The 20,022-nt window shown below is 50.1% G+C and overlaps 1 protein-coding gene across 1 annotated transcript in view; it reads right to left on the bottom strand.

The window, feature by feature from the left end:
• Positions 1–20,022, bottom strand: part of PAPPA (pappalysin 1) — a 237,608-nt gene that overhangs the window by 186,623 nt on the left and 30,963 nt on the right. The window contains exon 2 of the mRNA XM_072842533.1: positions 17,720–18,782. Within this exon, the coding sequence (XP_072698634.1) occupies positions 17,720–18,782 (1,063 nt within the window). The remainder of the gene's footprint in view (positions 1–17,719; positions 18,783–20,022) is intronic.

Below are 20,022 nucleotides of genomic sequence, written 5' to 3'. Positions count from 1 at the left end.
TCCCATCGCTGCAGTATTTGAAGTCATGCAGCATAGTGGGGAGGTAGGATGACTTGTTCTGAAGCCAGAGTCCTAGGTTTGAATCCAGCTCCTCTACCCAATGTTTGGGTCACCCTGGGCAATTTGCTTCACTGCCTGTGCCAATTGCTGTACACACAAAACAATCTACCTCATCGAGTTGCCCAGAAGATTTGGGATGTAATAAAGGAAGTGCAAAGGGCTTAGAACAATACCTGGCATGTAGAAAAGCTCAATCACTGTTTAGCTATTCCTATTATTTATCCCCATCTTACAGATGAAGGAACAGGGGTTCAGAGATCACATAAATAGTGACAAAGCCAAGCACAAATCTCTATGTGTCCAATTCTTCCCACAGCCTCACCCTCACTTCCAGGCTCATGCAGGGCCATGGTGCAAAGGGAAACAATGCGTGGGTGAATGAAAACAAAGAGAAGCTGAGATTTTCTTGGATCAGCCCTTTCCACATTATTTATTTTTTTCTAATTGATTTGTCCATTTCCATCAAGCATTCTCTCAGGCAGAGAACACAGATGTTATTAGACAAAGTCACCTCTTTGCCCTGCTGCTCTAGGGCTGAGAAAGCTTCATAAGAAGAAGAGATGGGGTGAGGTGGGGTGGAGGAGACATTTTAATTGGTTGTTTATTCAGTTGTAATTGCAGAAGCCAATCTTTTCAAGGGGTGGTACTCATCCTGGCCCAAGGCAGACATGTGGGATGTTGGAGCCTCTCCCTTGCTTGTATGTTTTTTTTTTTTTCACACTTTGAGATGCCTCCATTTCCCCCAAGAGGAAGAATCCATGGCAGCCATCCACGTTCTTGCCCCCTCCCCGCTTGCCTCTCTCCTCTCTGTCTCTTTTTTTGGGGGGACCCACCCAAAGGAAAACAGCTTTGTGGCTAAGAGCTTTTGGCTGTGGTCTTCCCACCGACTCAGAGCCAAGCTGGGTGTCTCCCAAATGCATCAAGGGAAAGTCTTGGGGGGGCGGGCAGGAGCCCTTGTGGGTATTTACTTCTCTCTTGCTACCTCTTTAAGGGAATGTTTAATCCCTCCTGTCATTGAATGGAGGTGAAAGCAGAGAAGGTCAAACAGAGAAGGGCCATTAGAGTTTAGGGAGAATGGTGAAGAGGGAAGAGAAAGGACTCACTCAGGGCTGCTTGGCTTTCCATTTTGCAACTGTGGGAAGGTTAGTCTCATGTGTATATTGCAAGTTGGTCACATTTATTTAAAAAATTCATTACTCATGCTCCATAAAAATCAATACAAATCCAAACGTCAGTGCATTTGTTAATTTACGTGCCAGTACTACTCAGAGTTGGATGGACAGACCTATGTCGATGGGCAAGTTGCTTTGTCTCTCTGAGTGTCAGTACCCCAGCAGGCTTAAATGGGACAGCTCAGCACTGCCTGGGCACGCACTCCTCTCCATGGTCTGGTCTCCTATTTTTTTCCTACTGGTATAAACCTAAATGATCTGCCTCTGAGTGGTTCTCTGGGTCTCAGCTTTCCACATCTCATCCCTACCATCCAACATTCTTCTTCCTCCAGCAATCTCAGCCTCAAGTACTCATGGTGTCCTCATCCCTGGAGCCCCTGGGCTTCCCCAGTTATGCCCACTCCTTCCTTATATGCCCATTAGTTTCCTTCCTCTGCCTCATGATCTTCCTTCCGGAATTTCTGCCTTTTAAAATCTTATCCTCCCTGCAAAGTCCAGCTTACATCCACTCCTGATCACCCTCACCTGTAAAATGGGAGGATGACAGTCACCTCTCAGGGGGGCTAGAGGTCTGACAGAGAAAGTGCCTCATGCAGTGCCTGATGGGTAGAAGGCACTCAATGACTAGCGTAGGCTATTGTTGTTATGTTACTGTGATGACATGGATAATTATTAGCAGCACCAAAACCATCATCACCATTAGCTGACAGTAGCTTCTCCCTCTCCAAAGCCTCCCCTTCTGTTTCTAGCACTTATCACCCTGCTTTGTGTTATCTTTCCAGTGAGCACCCGTCTTCTCCATCAGGCTATGAGCTTCAAGTAGGTGAGGACCAAGTCTTCATGTCTCTGTGCTCCCTAAAACTTGAGTGAGAGGAGTGAGCGAGTGTGACAGACAGAACACTGATTAGCAACTGTTTAGCACCATGGTCTTAAATTGTGTAACTTCAAAACCAGATGAAGAAGTCCAGGCTCGGGGAAGCGAAGTGACTTGCCCAAGGCATTGACAAAGGGACAAACCAGGGCCTGACGACAAACCTCCATTCACTAGCCTGTGTACAGCACTTCTGCACAAATTAGTAAAGTCACTTCTTCATTCAGGTGGACACAGTTCCCTACAACAGTGCATGGCTTCGAGGATCAGGCATGGGAGGGACTGCAGCCCCGGGCTCCCCCTCAGCTGAGCATCCCCGTGCAGGACTTGCATTGCCTGAGTGTCGAGCCTCTCCCACTACACTTAGCTGCTCTGTCTGCAGCTCTGAATCCCTATCCGTTCAGGGAGCTTGTGAATTAGATTCGCGTTTTCCAAATCACAGTCTACTGAGGGCTAAATCCACAAGAAGTAGGCGCATATTTAAGGGAAAAGCATTTTATGATTCAAATGAGTTTAGGACATGCTCTGCTAAACGATGTTCAATACGTACTTTTTTTAATTGTAAGAATTATCAGAGTCTTTAACATGCAAAACAGGAGTAGAGTAGATCCTGTAAGAGCGTTCCCAAACACATTTGACCATAATCCTTTTCCCCTCACCCTCACCTCTGCCTCTGCCAAAAATCAAATAACAGCACAACCAACAGAGTTTGGGAAACACTGGGCCAACCCGGAAAGCTCTTCCTAACATAGACCCTCTCCGCAAGCTGCCTCTCTAGGGAGGTGTCTCGGTGTCCCTTTGCTTCCTCAGCAGCCCATGCCCCTGGATCCCACCGTGCAGGCTGTGGGTCCCCTGGAATGTCAGTTTCAGGGGGGCCCAGCCCCAGAGTGCCAAGGCGCCCAGACTTCACCCCTCTGCCAGAACTGCATTTCAAAGCCATGAGAGCAGTTCTGGAGGGAGATCAAAGCTCTCTCAACTCAACTGTCATTAGAATATTTTCTTTATGCATCTCACTCGCTGGTGAGTGCCAATAACATATTTCCTAAATGCACTGGCCTGAGATGGTACAACTCTGTAATAATCTCAATGAGAGGGCTGTCAGGGCCTGTTTTATTGAAAGGGAAGCAAAAGGGAACTACACTCAAAATGCAGAGCAACAACAACAGAGCCCTTAAGTGAAATTATGGAAGGGCTCGAGTTTTTTCAACCCTAAAAACAGACTACACTGGCTCTCGTTTTGCAGATGGTTGGTCAGAGGTACGCCTCGCAGTGAGCCCAGATCGACACTGGCCACTGGCCAGTGTTTGTTTCTATTCCCACTTAAGGCCAACTGACTTCCCCGTCGTAGAAGCGATAGCGGTGGAGATTTTTGAGAAGTGTGCTGCCCAAGTTCTGTTCCCTGGGCTCTCGACAGGTGGAGGCAGGACATGGCCATGGTGCTGGCCAAGTGCTGATGCCCCGGACTTGGAGAGGGTTTGTCTCAGATGAACCTGGCTGTGAGGAGCCACCTCTACGCTAGACGCTGGGGACAGCTTTTTACATTAAAGGAAAAACATCCGAGTGTCATAGAAACAAGCACATCTTTTTTTTTTTTTTTAAGGTGTAATTAAAAAATTCAGCATCACATTTAAATAGAGTGCCTTAGAGCTGTATTCTACTCGTAATCGTATGGAAGATGGTTGTATAGAGTAAGACTCTGCTACTTACTTTCATCATTAAATACCTTTGGATCTAGTTCTAGATAGGATTGTTCTGGAATGGGGTCTAGTCTTCAATCAATGATATGAAAATGGGGGCACAAGTACATCAAGTTTTATGGCACACGTTTTTGTATTCACCATTTTTTTTTCTGGCATTGCCTCACCAAGGGATACTTCATTCTTGTAATCACGGGCTTTATGATCTTTTTTTTTAAAAAAGCCTCATCTTAAGAGAGAGACAGTCTAGGGTTCAAATCCTTTCTCTTCTGCCAAAAGGTGTGCCTGTGACCTTATTAGGGAAGGGACTCAACCTCTCTGAACTTCAATATCTTCACCTGTAAAATGGGGATTATAGAATTCAATCTAGGCAGGGGAATATAAAAATTCAAGGAGGTTAACATCAAGAGGTGTGCCCAACTCATGAACGGGGCCCAGGAGGCACAATTCTCTTATTAGCTTGCTCATGCAGCTGGAGGGAACTAGCCTTAGCTCCCTTAGCTCCCAATGCCTGCCGTCTTTCTCCCACCAGGGCACCCTGCTCCCATCACTGGCCCGCGATGCTTATCTCCTCCACAGGTGCTTGACCTGTTTCTACAACTCACAGAGCAAGTCCCTTAGCACTGCCTGTTTCCATATTCTGATCGCAGCCTGTCATTCCCGAGGAGGATCTCAAGTCCCCGAACCACGACTCCAATTTCAGAACACACCAGACCATTTGAAAGTGATTATCAAATATAAAGATCAAAGCCACTCAAGGCAAGTCATTAAAGCAAGATAAACCTCAGAATGTTTATTGCATCCATATCCTTGTCGCAATTACCAAGCGTTCTCCAAGCCGTGGCCAGTTCTGAACCCTGGATTCTGTGTTTTCATCCCAAGGGTCCCAATGATCTGGACTTTATTCTCTTGCTTAGTTTCATTGTCAGAAATGTCTAAATCTGCCTCTCTTGTAAGAGGAGGCACAGAAAAAATAAAGTGCTTGGAGAGTTTATTAAATTCTCAGAATCCTGAATGATCGGTTTCCAAAATCACAGCTCTTGTATAGCAGCTTGACACATGGTCTAAGAAAAATGTAATGGCACCAATCAAAGAGCAATTGAAAAATCGATCATTCTTTCATTCATTTATTGAATAAGTCACTCTCTCATTACCTCCCCTCCTCCTCCTTCCCTCCCTGCCTTCATTTTCCTCTCTTCCCTCCTCTCTGCAAATCATTCATTCAGTGTGTTCCTCCTTTGTTCACCAATACTTACAGAGATTCTATTATAACCATGCCCTAAGCTAGAAACTGGGCATACTAATATGGAAGAGAAACAATCTTCACTCTCAAAGGGTTAGCAGTTTTATGAAGGAAGTGAGACAAATAATCAGATGATCACAACATAATGCAATAATACTAATAAAACCTGCCATTTGGGGGCGTTTACTACACATCAGCACCATTGAAAAACTTTTCAAAATTATTTCTTGAAGCTTTACAAGAACCCTATGTGTTAAGTATGAGCATCCTCAGCTTATAGGGGAAGAAACCGAGACTCAGTGAGGTGATGCCATTTCCCCAAGGTCCCCCTACCTGGTTACAGGTGTGGGAGGCGGATATGGCTGCTCATCTGTACTACACATCACATCCCTAATCATTAATGCCTTACCTTCTCTTATGACATGCATTATCACAGAGGCCTGCTGGATAGACGAGAGGACAGATGGCACTGGAGAAGGCCCTGGCAGTGGCTTATAGAAAAGCAGGTGGGTCTGACACTATCTAGGAAGGACAGGTATTTATATATAGGGAACAATGTGACGCTGGGTGGGGGTGGGAGCAAGAGGAGGTGAAACAATAGGTCTGGGTTCTGATGTGGTCTGCTGGAGTATTTCTCATTTATCAGGCTTAGATTCCATACTTCAAAATCCTTCGTATCTCTGCCCCAAACTGTAGGCCCAGCAGGAGAGCTGGTTCCCTGGGGGTTGCTCCCTCTGAGGAGTCACATGGAAAGTCAACTCTCAGGAAAGTCACTGGTCTGCAGCTTTCCATACAACAGGATCAGGAAGAGCCCCAAGGATGAGTGGGATCAAGAATCCTGAGGATTTGGATGGAGGAGAAAATGCTGATTCAGAAGTAGGTGGGCCAGTGGAGAGGTTCTCGGAGCTCTGGATCATTAAAAATAAAATACTGAGGAGGAATTAGAGATTTCACATTTTGACCAAGAAATAAAGCATGTGAAGATGAGCCCCCTCTTCCTTCACACACCATTTAAGATGTCCTTCACATAATAAAATAAAGGGTACTGAGTAGTCCTCCTAAGGAAAGAACACGGTAATCTCAAAAGAGAGGACACTAGTTATAAATGAACACCTTTTCACTAGGATCCACTCAGCTCCTATTTTTTTCACTTGCCTTTTTGAAAATGGGTTTCAGAAACCGTTGGGGCAGAAGACAAAGAGTCAGAACACCTGGTTTCTGGAGAGCTCAGCTATCCTCACTTGGTTAGCATGACTCAGGCTAGAAGTGACTCTGACCCCTGATGAGTCAAGTACCCATCCTCTGCGTTCCCTCAGACTTTGGACTTCTCTATAAAGCATTTATCCAACTAGCTACTTATCTACCTGCAGGATATTCCATGAGTGCAGGATCACACCTATCTCATGAAATATTCGTTGCTGTACCCCCAGCATCTAGCACCGTGCCTGCACATCACAGGTATGCACACACCACACACACACACACACACACACACACACACACACACTGAAATAGTCACTTTCCTAAGATCTTTTCTTGGGGTCCTATAATCTCTGCTCCAATAGCCCCATATTCTCAGAGTTTCATTATTTTTGGGAAGCCATGAAGCATGAAGAATACCCTGATAAGTAAGGGGAAATAACAAAGTACGATGGTGTGTTCAAAAGCACCAGAACAGTAATGTGACCATCCCACGTCAAAGTACTGTTTTCACAACACAAGTGCGGAATTCCAGGGCCCACAAGCTAGCTCTTCCCACCACCTCCCTTTCTTCGTAGAGGATCAAAACCACAATTGATAAATAATAGAACTGACCACATTAAGCAGAGTATACACAGCTCACCAGCTGCCCTGTGGTTTGTCGTCCACTTGAAGCACAATTAAATAAAGACAAATCAACCCTTTTCATAAGTTGTAGGAGACACCACGTTCTGGATACAGGCGGCATTTCAGTAGACTGTGTAGTTTGGCTCTAATTTGGAGCCATATAACTTATGTGACGACTGGCTGAACAATATTGCATTTGAGAAGGATAGAGCGAGAATTACATCATCACCAACGTGTGTCAATATGGCAACTTCTAGATTTTGGCCTGAGCTGTGGCCCCGTACAAATCACCCGACTGTAGGCAAATAGTAGAATCGTATAGAGACACAACAGCACGGTTATTACAGTAGATGGAGATCTCTCTGGATGGCTTGAACGAGTCTAATAATATCTCCAAATCTGGGTCCCCACGAGGGTTAAAAACAGATAGCTCTCAAACGGTCATGTGACAATCAAAAAGTTCTTAAGTATGGGGAAATAATGCTGAATAGCATGAGATCGTATGTCACGCTACCAAAAGCAGAATTAAATTCAAATGGAATTTTGGAAAGAGGACACCACATTCAGGGCCTACGGGAAAACAGAATGGCAGACGCGTAGACTGCCCAAGGTAGGGTGCCGCCAGCAGGCTGCTGCAGAGACTTGAGTATTGGGAGTCAGATCCTTTCCAGTTGTCAGATCCTTTCCAGTATAATTGTTGCTCCACTGCTACGCTGAACACATCAGACTCAATTGGTCAAAGGGGCTGGTAAATACTTTGAAGGCAGGGGCATGGTCTCATATTTCCCTGGATGTCCCCAGAGTCAACCTACGGCCTTGCTCTTACCTGCCCAATATCAAGCTCCCCATTTGTAGTCTAGTTGCAATCCCCACAGGCCTACAAACTGGATTCCCACATCTGATTTGAAAAATGTATGAATAGTTACGGATCTTAAAAATAGGCTACCCAAATCCTCCCATTTTACAGATGAAGAATTTAAGATAAAAAAAAAGTGGCCTACTCCATGTTGGCTAAGAAGTTACTGGAAATAGCTAGTCACTTCCTTCCTCATGCTTTGCCAAGCCACAGGGCAAACTGTGTTTTTCTACCATGAATCCTCCTGGGAAAGAGCCCTCTCTCTGTCTCATGTCCCTCTCCTACCCCCCGTAAGGGCCTGAGGTAGTCTGCATGTGTGTGTCATTCTAGTCACCCGCCGTTGCCTACTGTGTCCATACAAAGAGTTTGGGAGTCAGGGTTCAAGCTCAAGGCTGGAGGGCTGTGCTGTCTGAACTCAAGAAAGGCTGGAATCACAAATGTCAGAACCTGAAATGAAGACTGTAACCTCCTCGCCCTCCGCCCTTCACCACCAGATCCCCCAAAACAACTTAGGACACAGAAGGGAGAAAGACAGGAAGGCCCAGAGAGAGGAGACAAGAACTGGGGGGGGGGGGGGCTCTGAAAACAAAACAAGACAAAGAAACTGGGGAAATGGGAACCTGTTGGAGTTTGCCAAACAAACCCGTGAGCAAGTGCCCTTCACACACTAGTTTTGTGTCGCCAGAAAGTGAGAGCAGGGGTGTGATGGTCCCCACACAGGAGGCAGGAAATCAGCCCAGCTACGAGTGTGCAGGTGCAAACTGAGCCGAGATCAGGTCAGGGACACGAGTCTCACTAAGGCCAAGCGTCCCGGGCTCAGTCCGTGCCACACTCCCGCCGCTTTGTTTCCCACCCTGGAAGGGCGTCTGGCTGGGCCGAGGCTGTCATGAGTGGTCAGTGTCACCAGGGGATGGAGAAAGAAACAGGAGCATGCTGATTATGTGAGACCCGGGGTGGAAAAACCCCAACTGCCTCCTGCTGGGGCCCTCAAGGGGGCACCAAGCTCTCCGGCGCACCCAGGGAGCTTGAAATGGAAATGCACACCCAGGAAGGGGCGAGACAGGGAGCATCTCCTACCTGTAGACTCGGAGACGCAGATGCTGCTTCAGAAAGAGCTGCAGGCCAGCAGGCGCCCTGTGCTGCCTCTTACATGGCTCGCTGGAGTCCTGGGCGCCTTCGGGGTGCCCGCCTGGCTTTCAGCTCCTTCCCTGGGATGGGTGAGAGCTACCCAGCCAGCCCCATCCTGGGATCCCAGGCATGCCTTTGCTTTACACTGGGGAGGCGCAAACTTACTGCCGTGTGCCGCTCGGGACAACTGGTCTGTGCGGGGCTTTTGGAGGAAACACCATCTTTCGAAAATAGAACCTCCAGGAGCCCAAATAAAAGGCCTTTGGTGGAAGAGAGGGATGAGCTTGTCTCCAACCCCCACTCCAGCCTGAAGGTTCCAGGGACGGGGCTCAGGATCCAGAGGGGGCTGGGAATTAGGGAGGATGTATGTAAGAGGTCAGAAGATTTCCCAAGGACGGAAAATCCCCAAACAACCACCACTGCTATTTTGGGTGCTCGCTAAGTGGTGGGCGTGGTTCTCATGGGCTGACCCCTGTATCATTCACTGAATCCTCGAAGCACTAGACTGTGTACTCATCCCTGATTTTACGGAGGAGGCATCTGAGTCTTTGATAAAGTGAGAGACTTGTCCAAGGTCACAGAAATGTTGGGGCACCTGGGTGGCTCAGTGGTTGAACATCTGCCTTCAGCCCAGGGCGTGATCCTGGAGTCCTGGGATCGAGTCCCACATCGGGCTTCCTGCATGGAGCCTGCTTCTCCCTCTGTCTGTGTCTCTGCCTCTCTCTCTCTCTCTCTCTCTCTCTTTCTCTCTCTCTCTCTTTCTGTGCCTCATGAATAAATAAATAAAATCTTAAAAAAAAAAAAAAAGAAATGTTAAGTGGCTTGATCTCATGTATGGTTGGTCTCCAAAATTCATGTTCTCATTTATTGGTGAGACTATACTGATGCTCGTGGCTTCTCACAGGTCCCAGTTTTGAGCTCCTTCTTAGCATCATGTGGAGAGGCCCCAAGTGGTTCTCTTCACGCCACTCACCCCTCTATCAGGCTCTCCAGGGCCAAAGTCACCTGTGCAGAGTCACAGAGGGGACCTCTGAGTAAAGGTGGACTTTGTTTAGATGAAGAGCACGAAGGCAACCCAGACTGAAGCAGAGAAAATGGGACTCTGCTGCACGTGGCCTGGATAGGGGTGTTTGTGCATCCACACCCAAGCAGGCATGTGGGCTGGAGGTGGTTGAAAAATCTAGGAGCTTCAATCAATTTGGAACTTCACCCACGGTGACCAATCCCAACACTGCCTGGGATCATTTCATGCAGAAATATGTCCTCTAATACAGTTAGACATTGGGGTCGTTTAAAAAAATAAACTAGTGTGCAAGTTCAATGAATTTGATGCGGTATATGGTCTTTATTTAAAACTACCAATTCTGTGGCCAGTCCTAAAAAAAAAAAAAAAAAAACCCAAAAAGTCAGTATCTTAAGAATGAAAGTAATCTGTGCAAATGACCTCAATGTTTGTCCTGCAGTTGCAACCAGGCCTTTTTTTTTTTGTTTTTCTTTTCTTTTCCAGGCCTGCAGAAAGGCAGTCTCCATAAAACAATGCTTGAGGAGCCCATGTGTGCACTCAGGAGGGGAGATGACTCTGCACCTACTACGTGCCACACACCGTGGCCAGGTGTTTTACACGGATGACTCCACGTGAGTTTCCCCACACGCTGTCGGAGAGCGGTCCTCACCCAATTTTTACAGATGAGAAACCAGCAACTCTTATTGAGAAACGAGCCAAGGTCAGACAGCTAACGAAGAGTGGAACCAGGATACAAACCCTGGTCAGTCTCCAACACATACCACTTTTCCACTATACCAGGCCTGACTCCTGTTATTGCTTTAATGAATATTAGTCACGTTAAATAAACTCTGATATTCTGATTATAAAATTCCAAGCAATTTCTCTTACACGATTACTGGAAAAGAATGAACAAAGTTCCTGAACAAATAACAAAGCCCTCTTTCATCTGTGTGCTGGTTAACTCTTCCCAGAACTCTTGCTGGGATATTATTTTATGTGACCCTCAAGGCGATCACGTGATCCAGGCGGTCAGATATTATTATTATTCCCTTTCCCTAGATGTGGAAATGGAGGCTCAAGGAGATTATGAGACTTGCCCAAGACTGGATGGCTACAACGTGGCTAGGCGGAGGCTAGGAGCATCATTTTGCCCTGAACCCTCCTTCATTCTGTGTCGGTCTGATTATCAGGGCTCCACGGCCAAAAGAACAAATCATGGCATCGAACTGCGGGAAGTCCCAAGTAGACCCACCTCTTCCTTGAACCCTCCCATCACTTTCCCACCTCAACCTCTTGGTTCTTTTTTGTCCTGACAAAGCCTGTTCATCCTGGCGGTCTGTTTGTATACCTCCTCCAAGTCAGAAAAACCTTTCCTGACTTCCCCTCAAACCACAGGGACCCTGCCTTTTTCTCAGAGCTCATGCAAGCCTTATCGTCTGTGTGGTTCCCTGGGAGATTAATCATCCGCCCTCTCACCGTCTCTTGAATGACTGTAACAAAATACCATCAAACCACAGAATATAAGCACCTTCAGGACACAGATTGCATGTTGGATCCCTAGGGCACTTACCACAGTGCCCTCGGTACTAAAGCGTCTTAATAAAATATGGATGATGGGCAAGAACATGACCATACGACACAGAACTTCTCCAAGTTTCTAATCCCCGGCTTCTAAGAGCCCGTGGCAATGGAGGAGGGTAGAAATGCCTTGGGATTAGGAGAGGAGATCCTGGGTCTTGCTCTCAGCTTGGCCTCACTCTCGCTGGGAGGCCTGGGTCAGTGCTCGCCCCTCTGGGGAGCTCAGCCTCCTCATCTACAGCCAGAGAGGGCCAGACCCTGCCGCTGCTCCTCTCAGCTCAGAGAGTCCCAGATTCCATGCAACTCTTCCAGATTTGGGGAGAACTTGGGCGAAGGAAGTATATGTTTTATGATGTCATCCCAGGGAAGAAGAGACCCCAACATGTCAAGGGGAACCATCTAATGGTCTCTGACAAGGGGCGAGGGAGGACACTGAGGAGATCCACAGTGCCAGCAGAGGGGTCGAGGAGTCTGTCTCATGGCTTACTGCAGTCCTTTCCAAAGACTTCCAGCAATGTCAGCTCAGGTCCAAAAAAAATAACATGGCCCCAGGGGAATGCCCTTGTTCCATTAAAAATAATAATAAAGGAAGACAAAGAAAATGTTTCCCTATCAGCCGACAGTCCGCAAGGGACGTCCTCTCTGTCTGTCCTATTGTTTATAAGCAGCTATTCATGGGCAAAGGTCAAGTTCACCTAACTGTGCCACAGCCTGTACTTTGGAGGATGCAAACAGGAGCTTGCTGCGTTTGTTGCAAGATGCTCTCGCAGTGGAGTGCCTGCAGCCCAGACTGTCGATTGCCTCTGGGGTTCCTGATACTCGGGGTTTCCCTTAATACCCAGGTTTTCCCTTTTATCCATAATAAGGCATGCAGAGTGCAGTCTAACTTGTTAGTGGACATCCCAATGGCAGCAGATGAAGTTCTGCCCCCCTGGCTCGTCTCCACGGCCAGAGAGAATGGCCAAGTTCATTGGAATGTCTTTTTTTTTTCTAAACGGCCAGTCTGATAGAAAACCTTTTACTCTCACACAGACGGCTCCTCCTGGCTGACACAGGGGCTCCTTCTTTCACAGACGTGATTACAATGGCGCGCTCGCTCGTCTGTCTTTTCCACTAGATGGTGAGCTCCAAAGGGCAGGGTCTGGGCTGGCACAGAGGGACCATTCAACAAACATTTACTGGGGCAGGAAAGGAAAGAAGGAAGGGCAAGGGCGGGAGAGAAATAAGGGAAGGGAAGGGGAAGTGGAGGGAGGGAAGGGAGGAAGGAAATGAAGAAAGGGAGAGAGGCAGGAAGGAAGAATTTAGCCTGATGCTAGAGTTTGCCATGAGGTAACGCAGCGGCCCTTCCTCTGTTCCCGGTCTGCGTCCTAGCCATCCTGGACGGTCCCCCTGCTCATCCTGCACCCTCTGCATGGGCTGTCGTTCTCTGTGTTCTCGACACGCTGTTTGCTCATGCACACCCACTGCCCACCCCTCTCCATCCTGTTCTGTGCCCTTGGAGGCCAGCCTCTTTGGGGGGCATCTACAGGTTCCTTTGCCCTGCGACTTCTACCTTGGGTCCCCCATGGGAATCACCGGCAGAAGACAGGAAGGCAGGAGAGAATGACACTGTGGAATTTACTCTCCTGGCTCCCTTCTGGCCTGGGGGCTCTGATAGGTTGGCTACCCCTCTTTACAGAGAGTCACCATGGCTGCCCAGGGGTCCTCTGCACACACTCACTCTCCAAGGTCCCCAAACCACTCTCTCTGCTTGCCCATCCAGGCCAAGGGTGGGAATGGCTCCCCTCTGTTGCTGACTCTGGCCTCTGTGACGGTCCTAAACCCCACCGACCCTACTGTAGACAGCCTCCTTCAGAGGAGCTGCCCCCTTCTTCTCTCCTTAATTGTTCTGTTTGAATGTATCGCCTGGTTCCTGCCAGGGCCTGGCCCATCCAGGCTGCATCCCTACCTCTGGATGTGTTGCCCATCCACAGCTGTCCCTCAAAGCATGTCTCTGCCAGCCAACCCACCTCGTTCCCTTAGCGCAGATCTCTACCTTACAGAGCTCCTGCCCCACCGTGTGTCATGGATCAGATTTTCTTATGTGTGAATATGATTCCCCCACCAAAGTGGAAGCCCCATACTGGTGAGGAATGCATCCCACTCAGTTCAGCATCCCCAACCAGGAGCAGAGGGCCTGGCAGGGGTACACTACCTAATAAATGTCTGTGACCAAATGTTACCATGTGGTTCCATTAACAGGACTGCAGTAAGATACCAGCAAAAAGTCGGGCTGTGCTGTGCTCAACCCCAGGACCATCAAGGCTACTTTCTGCAGCATTGCCATAATGCTCGCTGTGCATGCCTCAGGTGGCGGGGTGCTTGCTCACCTGCAGAGAAGCACTGCCCTGGGAGGACCATTCTGGGGTGGGGGGCGATGACATGATCTGTTACTCAGCTCCAAGCTGCCTCCTGTAATTACAACTAAGTCCTAGCCAGGGCTTAGAAACCATACAGAGAAAGGCCTCTCCCACAGGACGGGCCTTTGGAGACTTGATGTGTGGCTGTCATGGCCCTATATCGCCAAGGCCCCAGGAGAATTTTCTCATTTTGGCCAAACATCTCCAAGTGACTATGATACACACTCCAGGCCCCTCACTGCCCAGTCCCTCTCTTTGTGCATAGCTTCAACTGACTGTTCCTGTTATGGCCTCTTAATAAGGAAAACTAGCTGCTGGTGTAGCTCGAATCGTTCTACAGGGGTTCATGGAACCCTGAGGCCATTATCTGATTCTCTTCCAAACTCACTCCTTCAAGCACTTCATAATCCCAAGCTCTTGGAGGATGGTTGGGAAAGTGAGGACAGAACACACAGGGCCAGGTACTTGTGGTTGTCCAGGATGTCAGGGCAGTGTGGATCGCTGTGCCACAGCAGATGACCAGAGCAACCTGTACCCTAGTTTGACCACTAATGGACAGTGTGAGTTTTGGCCTCAGTTTCCATCTACAGGGGGGTTGGGACCAATGGTCTCTGAGGATGTTTCTAGGTCTGACATTTGGCAAAATCTCGATGTCCTCTGCAGCCCTCTGCCAGGATTAGGTGCTCTCTGACACCACACGAACCCCTGGGAATATGGGCCCCGGGGACCCAAGGACCATCACCTAAAGGAGCCTAAATGGGTTAGAGGAAATGCTATTTCTCTGCCAAGAGTTCCCCCCGAGGTGCCCGGCTGCATTACTGAGGAATCTTATTTTACTCAAGGGAACTGCTGCATCAGTGGTCAGAAGGAACTACCCCCTAGCCTGTGGCACACCGCGGACGGCGGCGGAGAGCAGGCCTTGGGAAACTTCTCAAGAACTCGGACGATGGAGAAAAGATGAGTGGGAAATATCAGGGAGGGAGACAGAACATGAGAGACTCCTAACGCTGGGAAACGAACTAGGGGTGGTGGAAGGGGAGGAGGGAGGGGGGTGGGGGTGAATGGGTGACGGGCACTGAGGGGGGCACTTGACGGGATGAGCACTGGGTGTTATTCTTTATGTTGGCAAACTGAACACCAATAAAAAATAAATTTATATATATATATATAAAAAGAACTCGGACGATGGGATCGTCCTGTGGTGTTTCATCTTAAATTCACTTTTGCTATTCGCCATAGACGGGAGGAAAAAGCAAAGCAAAACAAGGTCAGTCCCCCACCACAGACTGAGAAGCATGAAGTAGTTTCATCGTGCTCACCCGTTAAGAAAGAAAAAGAGAGAAGGGGGAGGCGAGGGAAGACCCTGATGAGAATTAAGTTCAGCTCTTTATTAAAAATCACCTGGATAGTATCAATCACATGCTCACTGCCCTCCCGCCCTCCCTCCTTCCCTCTTCTGAAGGTTACAAAGCAAGTATTTCTCTGTAAACTGGTTTCTCTCTGCACACAAGAGGGCCGTCACCCCCAGCCCCGTCACCCCCAGCCCCGTCACCCCCAGCCCCGTCACCTCCAGCCCCGCCGGGGACCTGACGGGCTCCCCTGGGGCACCTGAGTGTCCCAGCCGCAAACCAGCGGCACACGGCTGCTCACACACATCGTGGGCAGGCCCTCCGGTCCTTAGGGAAGAGGAGGCCGCTGGAGGCCGGCGGTGAGGTGTCTGGGCCCCGGGCCCCTCGGCCCCTCCGCAGGCCACACTCCTGCCGCCATGGTCGGCTGCCCCGGCTCCTGACCCCACCAACCCCGCAGCTTTCTCCCAAGGCTTTGGGGAAGCCACCTGCCCGCCACACCTGCCCTTCAATTCTGCCTCTTACTGCTTCTCAGACTGAAAAACACCTCCCTTTGGGGAAGCTTCAGAGTCAACAGACCTGGGTTCAAATCCAAGCTTTCCAGTTTAGCTCAGCGACCTTGGCTAAATCCCTCTGTCACTCTGAATCCTGGGCTTCCTTTGGCACAAGGGGGCTCAGGGTACCCACCTTCCTGGCTCTTGGTAGGTGCTGAATACACAGTTGCTGTAGTTGCTGTATGGATGGATGGATGGATGGATGGACGGACGAAAGAAGGAATGGAGGGGCAAATGAAAGTACAAATGGGTGAGGGACTTGTAGCCGTCCATGGCCCTTACCCTCCACTGTTCCCTCTGTGCTTGGGCACATAGGTCACTCCTGGCCGTTCAGCTCAGCAGAGCACACACCACACCATCCTCGGAGCCATGCATCTGTGACTTAGCTGAATGACTCTCCCGACCTGTGACCTTGGCCGGGTCATTTCACGCGCTGAGGTCCTCTAGCTCCCTGTCAGTCAAATGCAAATACTAACCTCTGCCTTGCCTTCCCTACCAAATTCTGCTCAAGCCCACATGAGAGCAGAGATGAAAGCGCTCTGTGACCTGGAGGGAACTGGCCACACAGCAAGGCTACTTCCCGCTCGGGGCGCTCGTGCCTCTGAACCAAGGTGAGAGTCCAGGGCGCGCCTGGTGCCAGCCGGCTGAGCTGACGTGCACTCTGGCCTGCCGCCAGGCACGACACTCTCCTGCCAGCGTCGTCATTCCTTTGCACATAGGTATTTTGTCTGTGCATGGGAGGCCCTTGCTCTTTTGCGAGAGACATAAAGAGAGGAGTCAGCAGAAAACCTGCAGAGGTCGGCAAATGCGCTCGAGCTATCAGCAAGTCCAGGGTCCTGTGTACTGGACAGAATGGAAAAGTTCAGCATGAAGCTGGAAATCAGGGAAGTGGATGATGCCTGCCTCTCTGGCCTGGAACTAGCCCTCCAAGCCCCATACGGAGTAGAGATCACCCACGGTGATCAGCCAGGGGTTCACCTTTGGGCTCTTCTTTGGAGGTGCCGGCTGGAGTGGACACTGTGAGCAGAGGCTAAGGGAAGCATTCCAGAAGCTTCTCCTTTCTGCCCTCGTCTGGGCAGTAAAGTCCCTCTGCCTTGACTTCCCTCCTCTCTCCCTCAACCCAATCTCGGATGTCCAAGCGGTGCCTATGCTTTTCTGGAGACACGTGAGCTGCACGTCAGTGTTTTCCTCTTGGAGCCCCCGCGGTGCCCCCTCAATGCAGCCCACGCCACCTTCCTGACACCAGTAATGACCTAAAGGCTTCCTGAGACCTAATGGCCCGCTGGCCACTGCAAGAGGGACCGTGCTTCTCGATCCCCAGAGCAGCTTCACAAAGCAGGTGCTGTTACCGTTCCCACTTTACGGAGGAAGACACGGCTTCGGAGAGGCCAGGACGTGGGGCAACAGCACGGCTGGGACCTGCACCCAGTGGTGTGACCCAGCTGACCCCAGCTTTACCAGCACGCTGTGTGACGGAACGGGGGCTGTGCAGGGATGGGTGTTCCGCATCCGTCGGGCACGCTAGCCACGAGCCCTTGAGGCTGCGGAGCACCTGAAATACGACCTGTGTGACTCAGTGTAGATTTTAAAGTTATTTGATCTCACCTAATTTAAACATTCACAAGTGGCTGGGGACTACACCCTAGGTAACGCCCTGAACCCCCGACCCCGACCACCTACACTATGGCAGCTATCCACACGTGGCTCCCACCACCCACTGTTGACACCGAGCCCTCTGAGAAGACAGGGTTGGCTCTCCTCGTAGCCCGGGTGGGGGGATGCGGGGCTGGTGACGGGCTGCCCTCACATTTCATCCCCACGAGAACTGAGTAAGGGGCTGGCCTCGGTCACCAAGCCGCTGTCCAGACTGGGCAATCCGGAAAGTTCCAGGACCCCGAGGGGCCTCAGGTCCCTCGCCCATGCAACATCAAGGGGGATGACCTCGGCTCACGGCTGGGCACTAGTGGCCCAGCGCGTCTTACCTGTGCGGAGAGTCGGGGTCAAAGCAGGTCTTGGTGACGTCTGTGATCTCGGGGTTACAGCACTCTCCGCCGTCGAAGTTGAACCGTTCATAATTGCAATCCATGTCGCACACCCCGTTGTGCTGCTTCTTCACGAAGGCAGGGTGGCGCAGGTTGCGGCAGTCCCCGCCGTCGTGGCCGGTCAGCGTGTGGTTACACTCGTGGTCACAGTTCTCATCCCCGATCTTGCTGATGTCGCAGTTGGCCAGGACGAGGCGGCGGCGCAGGGAAGAGTTGCTCACCTCCAGCACCTGCAGCTCCCAGGAGATGTTGTAGTGCTTGAAGGCGTCGGCCAGCTGCCGGTGCTGGAAGTCGATCTGCTGGCGGCTCACCGTCGGGTTCTCCCGGTCGTCGTCCCGGAGGTTGACCACGCGGTAGCGCACCACCTTGGGCCGCCGGAAGCGCGGCAGCTGGTTGTAGCTGGCGATGACCTCCGTGTTGTCGCACAGCGTCTGGCCGCACAAGGGAGGCTCCAAGCTCGTGTCCAGCAGGAAGCCGTGGGCCCCGCTGACTTCCACGTGGGGCATGTGGCCGTCCTTCATGGGGGACCAGGTGCGCTTCACATTGTCCCAGTTCTCCTGGAGGAGGAGCTGAGGTAGAGGGGCGTGGAGGCCGTGGCTTTCCATGTCCAAGAGCACCTCCCGCTGAGTCCTGGCCACCTTCCACAGGCTCAAGCGCTCGATGTAGCCCCGGAAGTTCTGATTCAGGGCGCTGCCTCCCAGCATGAGCACTTTGCACTTCTGGGTCAACGGGCTGAATATGCCGCCCACCTGCTCCCCGGACGTTGCCACCTGGGCACCATTGACATAGAGCTTCATCAGCCGCCCGTCGTAGGTGGCAGCGAGGTGGACCCACTGGCCTGGGACGTAGCTGCGGTGGGCATTGATGGTGGTCACTTGCCGAGCCCGGTCCGTCTTCAGGGAGAAAAAGTAGCGTGGATCTCTGTTGCCTTGGTCACTGACGGTGTGAATTCCCACGACCCATCCTCGGTCACGCGAGGTGTAAGAACATTTGTCATATAGTCCTATGGGGCCCGAAGAGAGAAAGATGAATAAATAAAGGATGGAAGGAAGGCAGTCAGTTATTGCTGATAAAACCGATTATTAGTATGTCCCACACCCACAGGTTTCAAACTGTGCTCGGCAGGATCCGACAATTCCTATTGAAGCCTCTGGGACCAGCCTTAAGGCAAGGTGAGGGCCAGAGGAACAGAGAGGACAGGTGAGCTGGCCTTGGGGGCTTCTCGCCACTATGTGAGCCCAGGTAGTTCCACTTTTATTGGTTCTGAATATGGAACATACAAGAAAGGCTTCTGTTTGTGGAATGGGTACTTGAGCCAAAGGAAATACCAACAATAATAATAACGGAAATCTGAACACCTTTGGTTTTGCAAGCCTGTCGGACGGGAAAGGGGACTTCCTATGAAGAAGGTATTTTAGGGGCACCTGGTGGGGTCAGTCGGTTAAGCGTCTGACTCGTGACTTCAGCTCAGGCCATGATCTCATGGGTGGTAAGATGGAGTCCCACGTTTGGCTTTGTCCTCAGCAAGGAGTCTGCTTGGGATTTTTGTCTCTGCCCTTCCCCTGACTCGCATGCACACATGCTCTCTTTCTCTCAAATAAATAAATAAATAAATAAATAAATAAATCTTAAAAAAAAAAAAAAAACAACCCAACCCAAAAGGGTGTTTTAGGTGTGGGATGATACAAGAGGCAAGTGGAGAATCAGGCTGTAATAATGAATAGAAGACGCTCATTTAGAAGGAGGGCCCCTACTACGATCACCAGAGTGCACATCACCACTGGCAATCACCAAATGGCCAACGGTGGTGAACTGTCAGCACAGTGGGTCCAGAGAAGCAAGGGTCGAGGGCCACAAAGCTAATGCGCCTACCTTCTACCAAGGGTCCTGGCTAGCCCTGAAATTTGGCCTCAGAGAAAGGCAGACATGCTCAATACCTGAGCTGGGAAGGCTTCTAAAGATCACCACTTCCAACTTTTTCCCTTGACAGGTGAACGATTTTAGACCCAGAAAGCGAAAGGCGCTTGTCAAGTTACACAGAGTCGCTGACAAATGTCCTGAGACCCAATTCAGCTTGCTTTTCCCTTGACACTAATGTTTATATTTACAAAAGAATTAAATGAAAAGCATCCTCTTAAAATTAAAAACAAAACAAAACAAAAAAAGCTGTTGGGGACTCCTTCATTAAGTAAAATCCCCCAAGCCTCTAGGGCAGGTCAAGCATTGTGCTAAGGCCTGTGTAT

This window comes from Canis lupus, chromosome 10 (genome assembly GCF_048164855.1).
Source record: "Canis lupus baileyi chromosome 10, mCanLup2.hap1, whole genome shotgun sequence".
In the NCBI taxonomy this organism is placed as follows: domain Eukaryota; kingdom Metazoa; phylum Chordata; class Mammalia; order Carnivora; family Canidae; genus Canis; species Canis lupus.
This window is presented reverse-complemented; position numbering and strand designations above follow the sequence as displayed.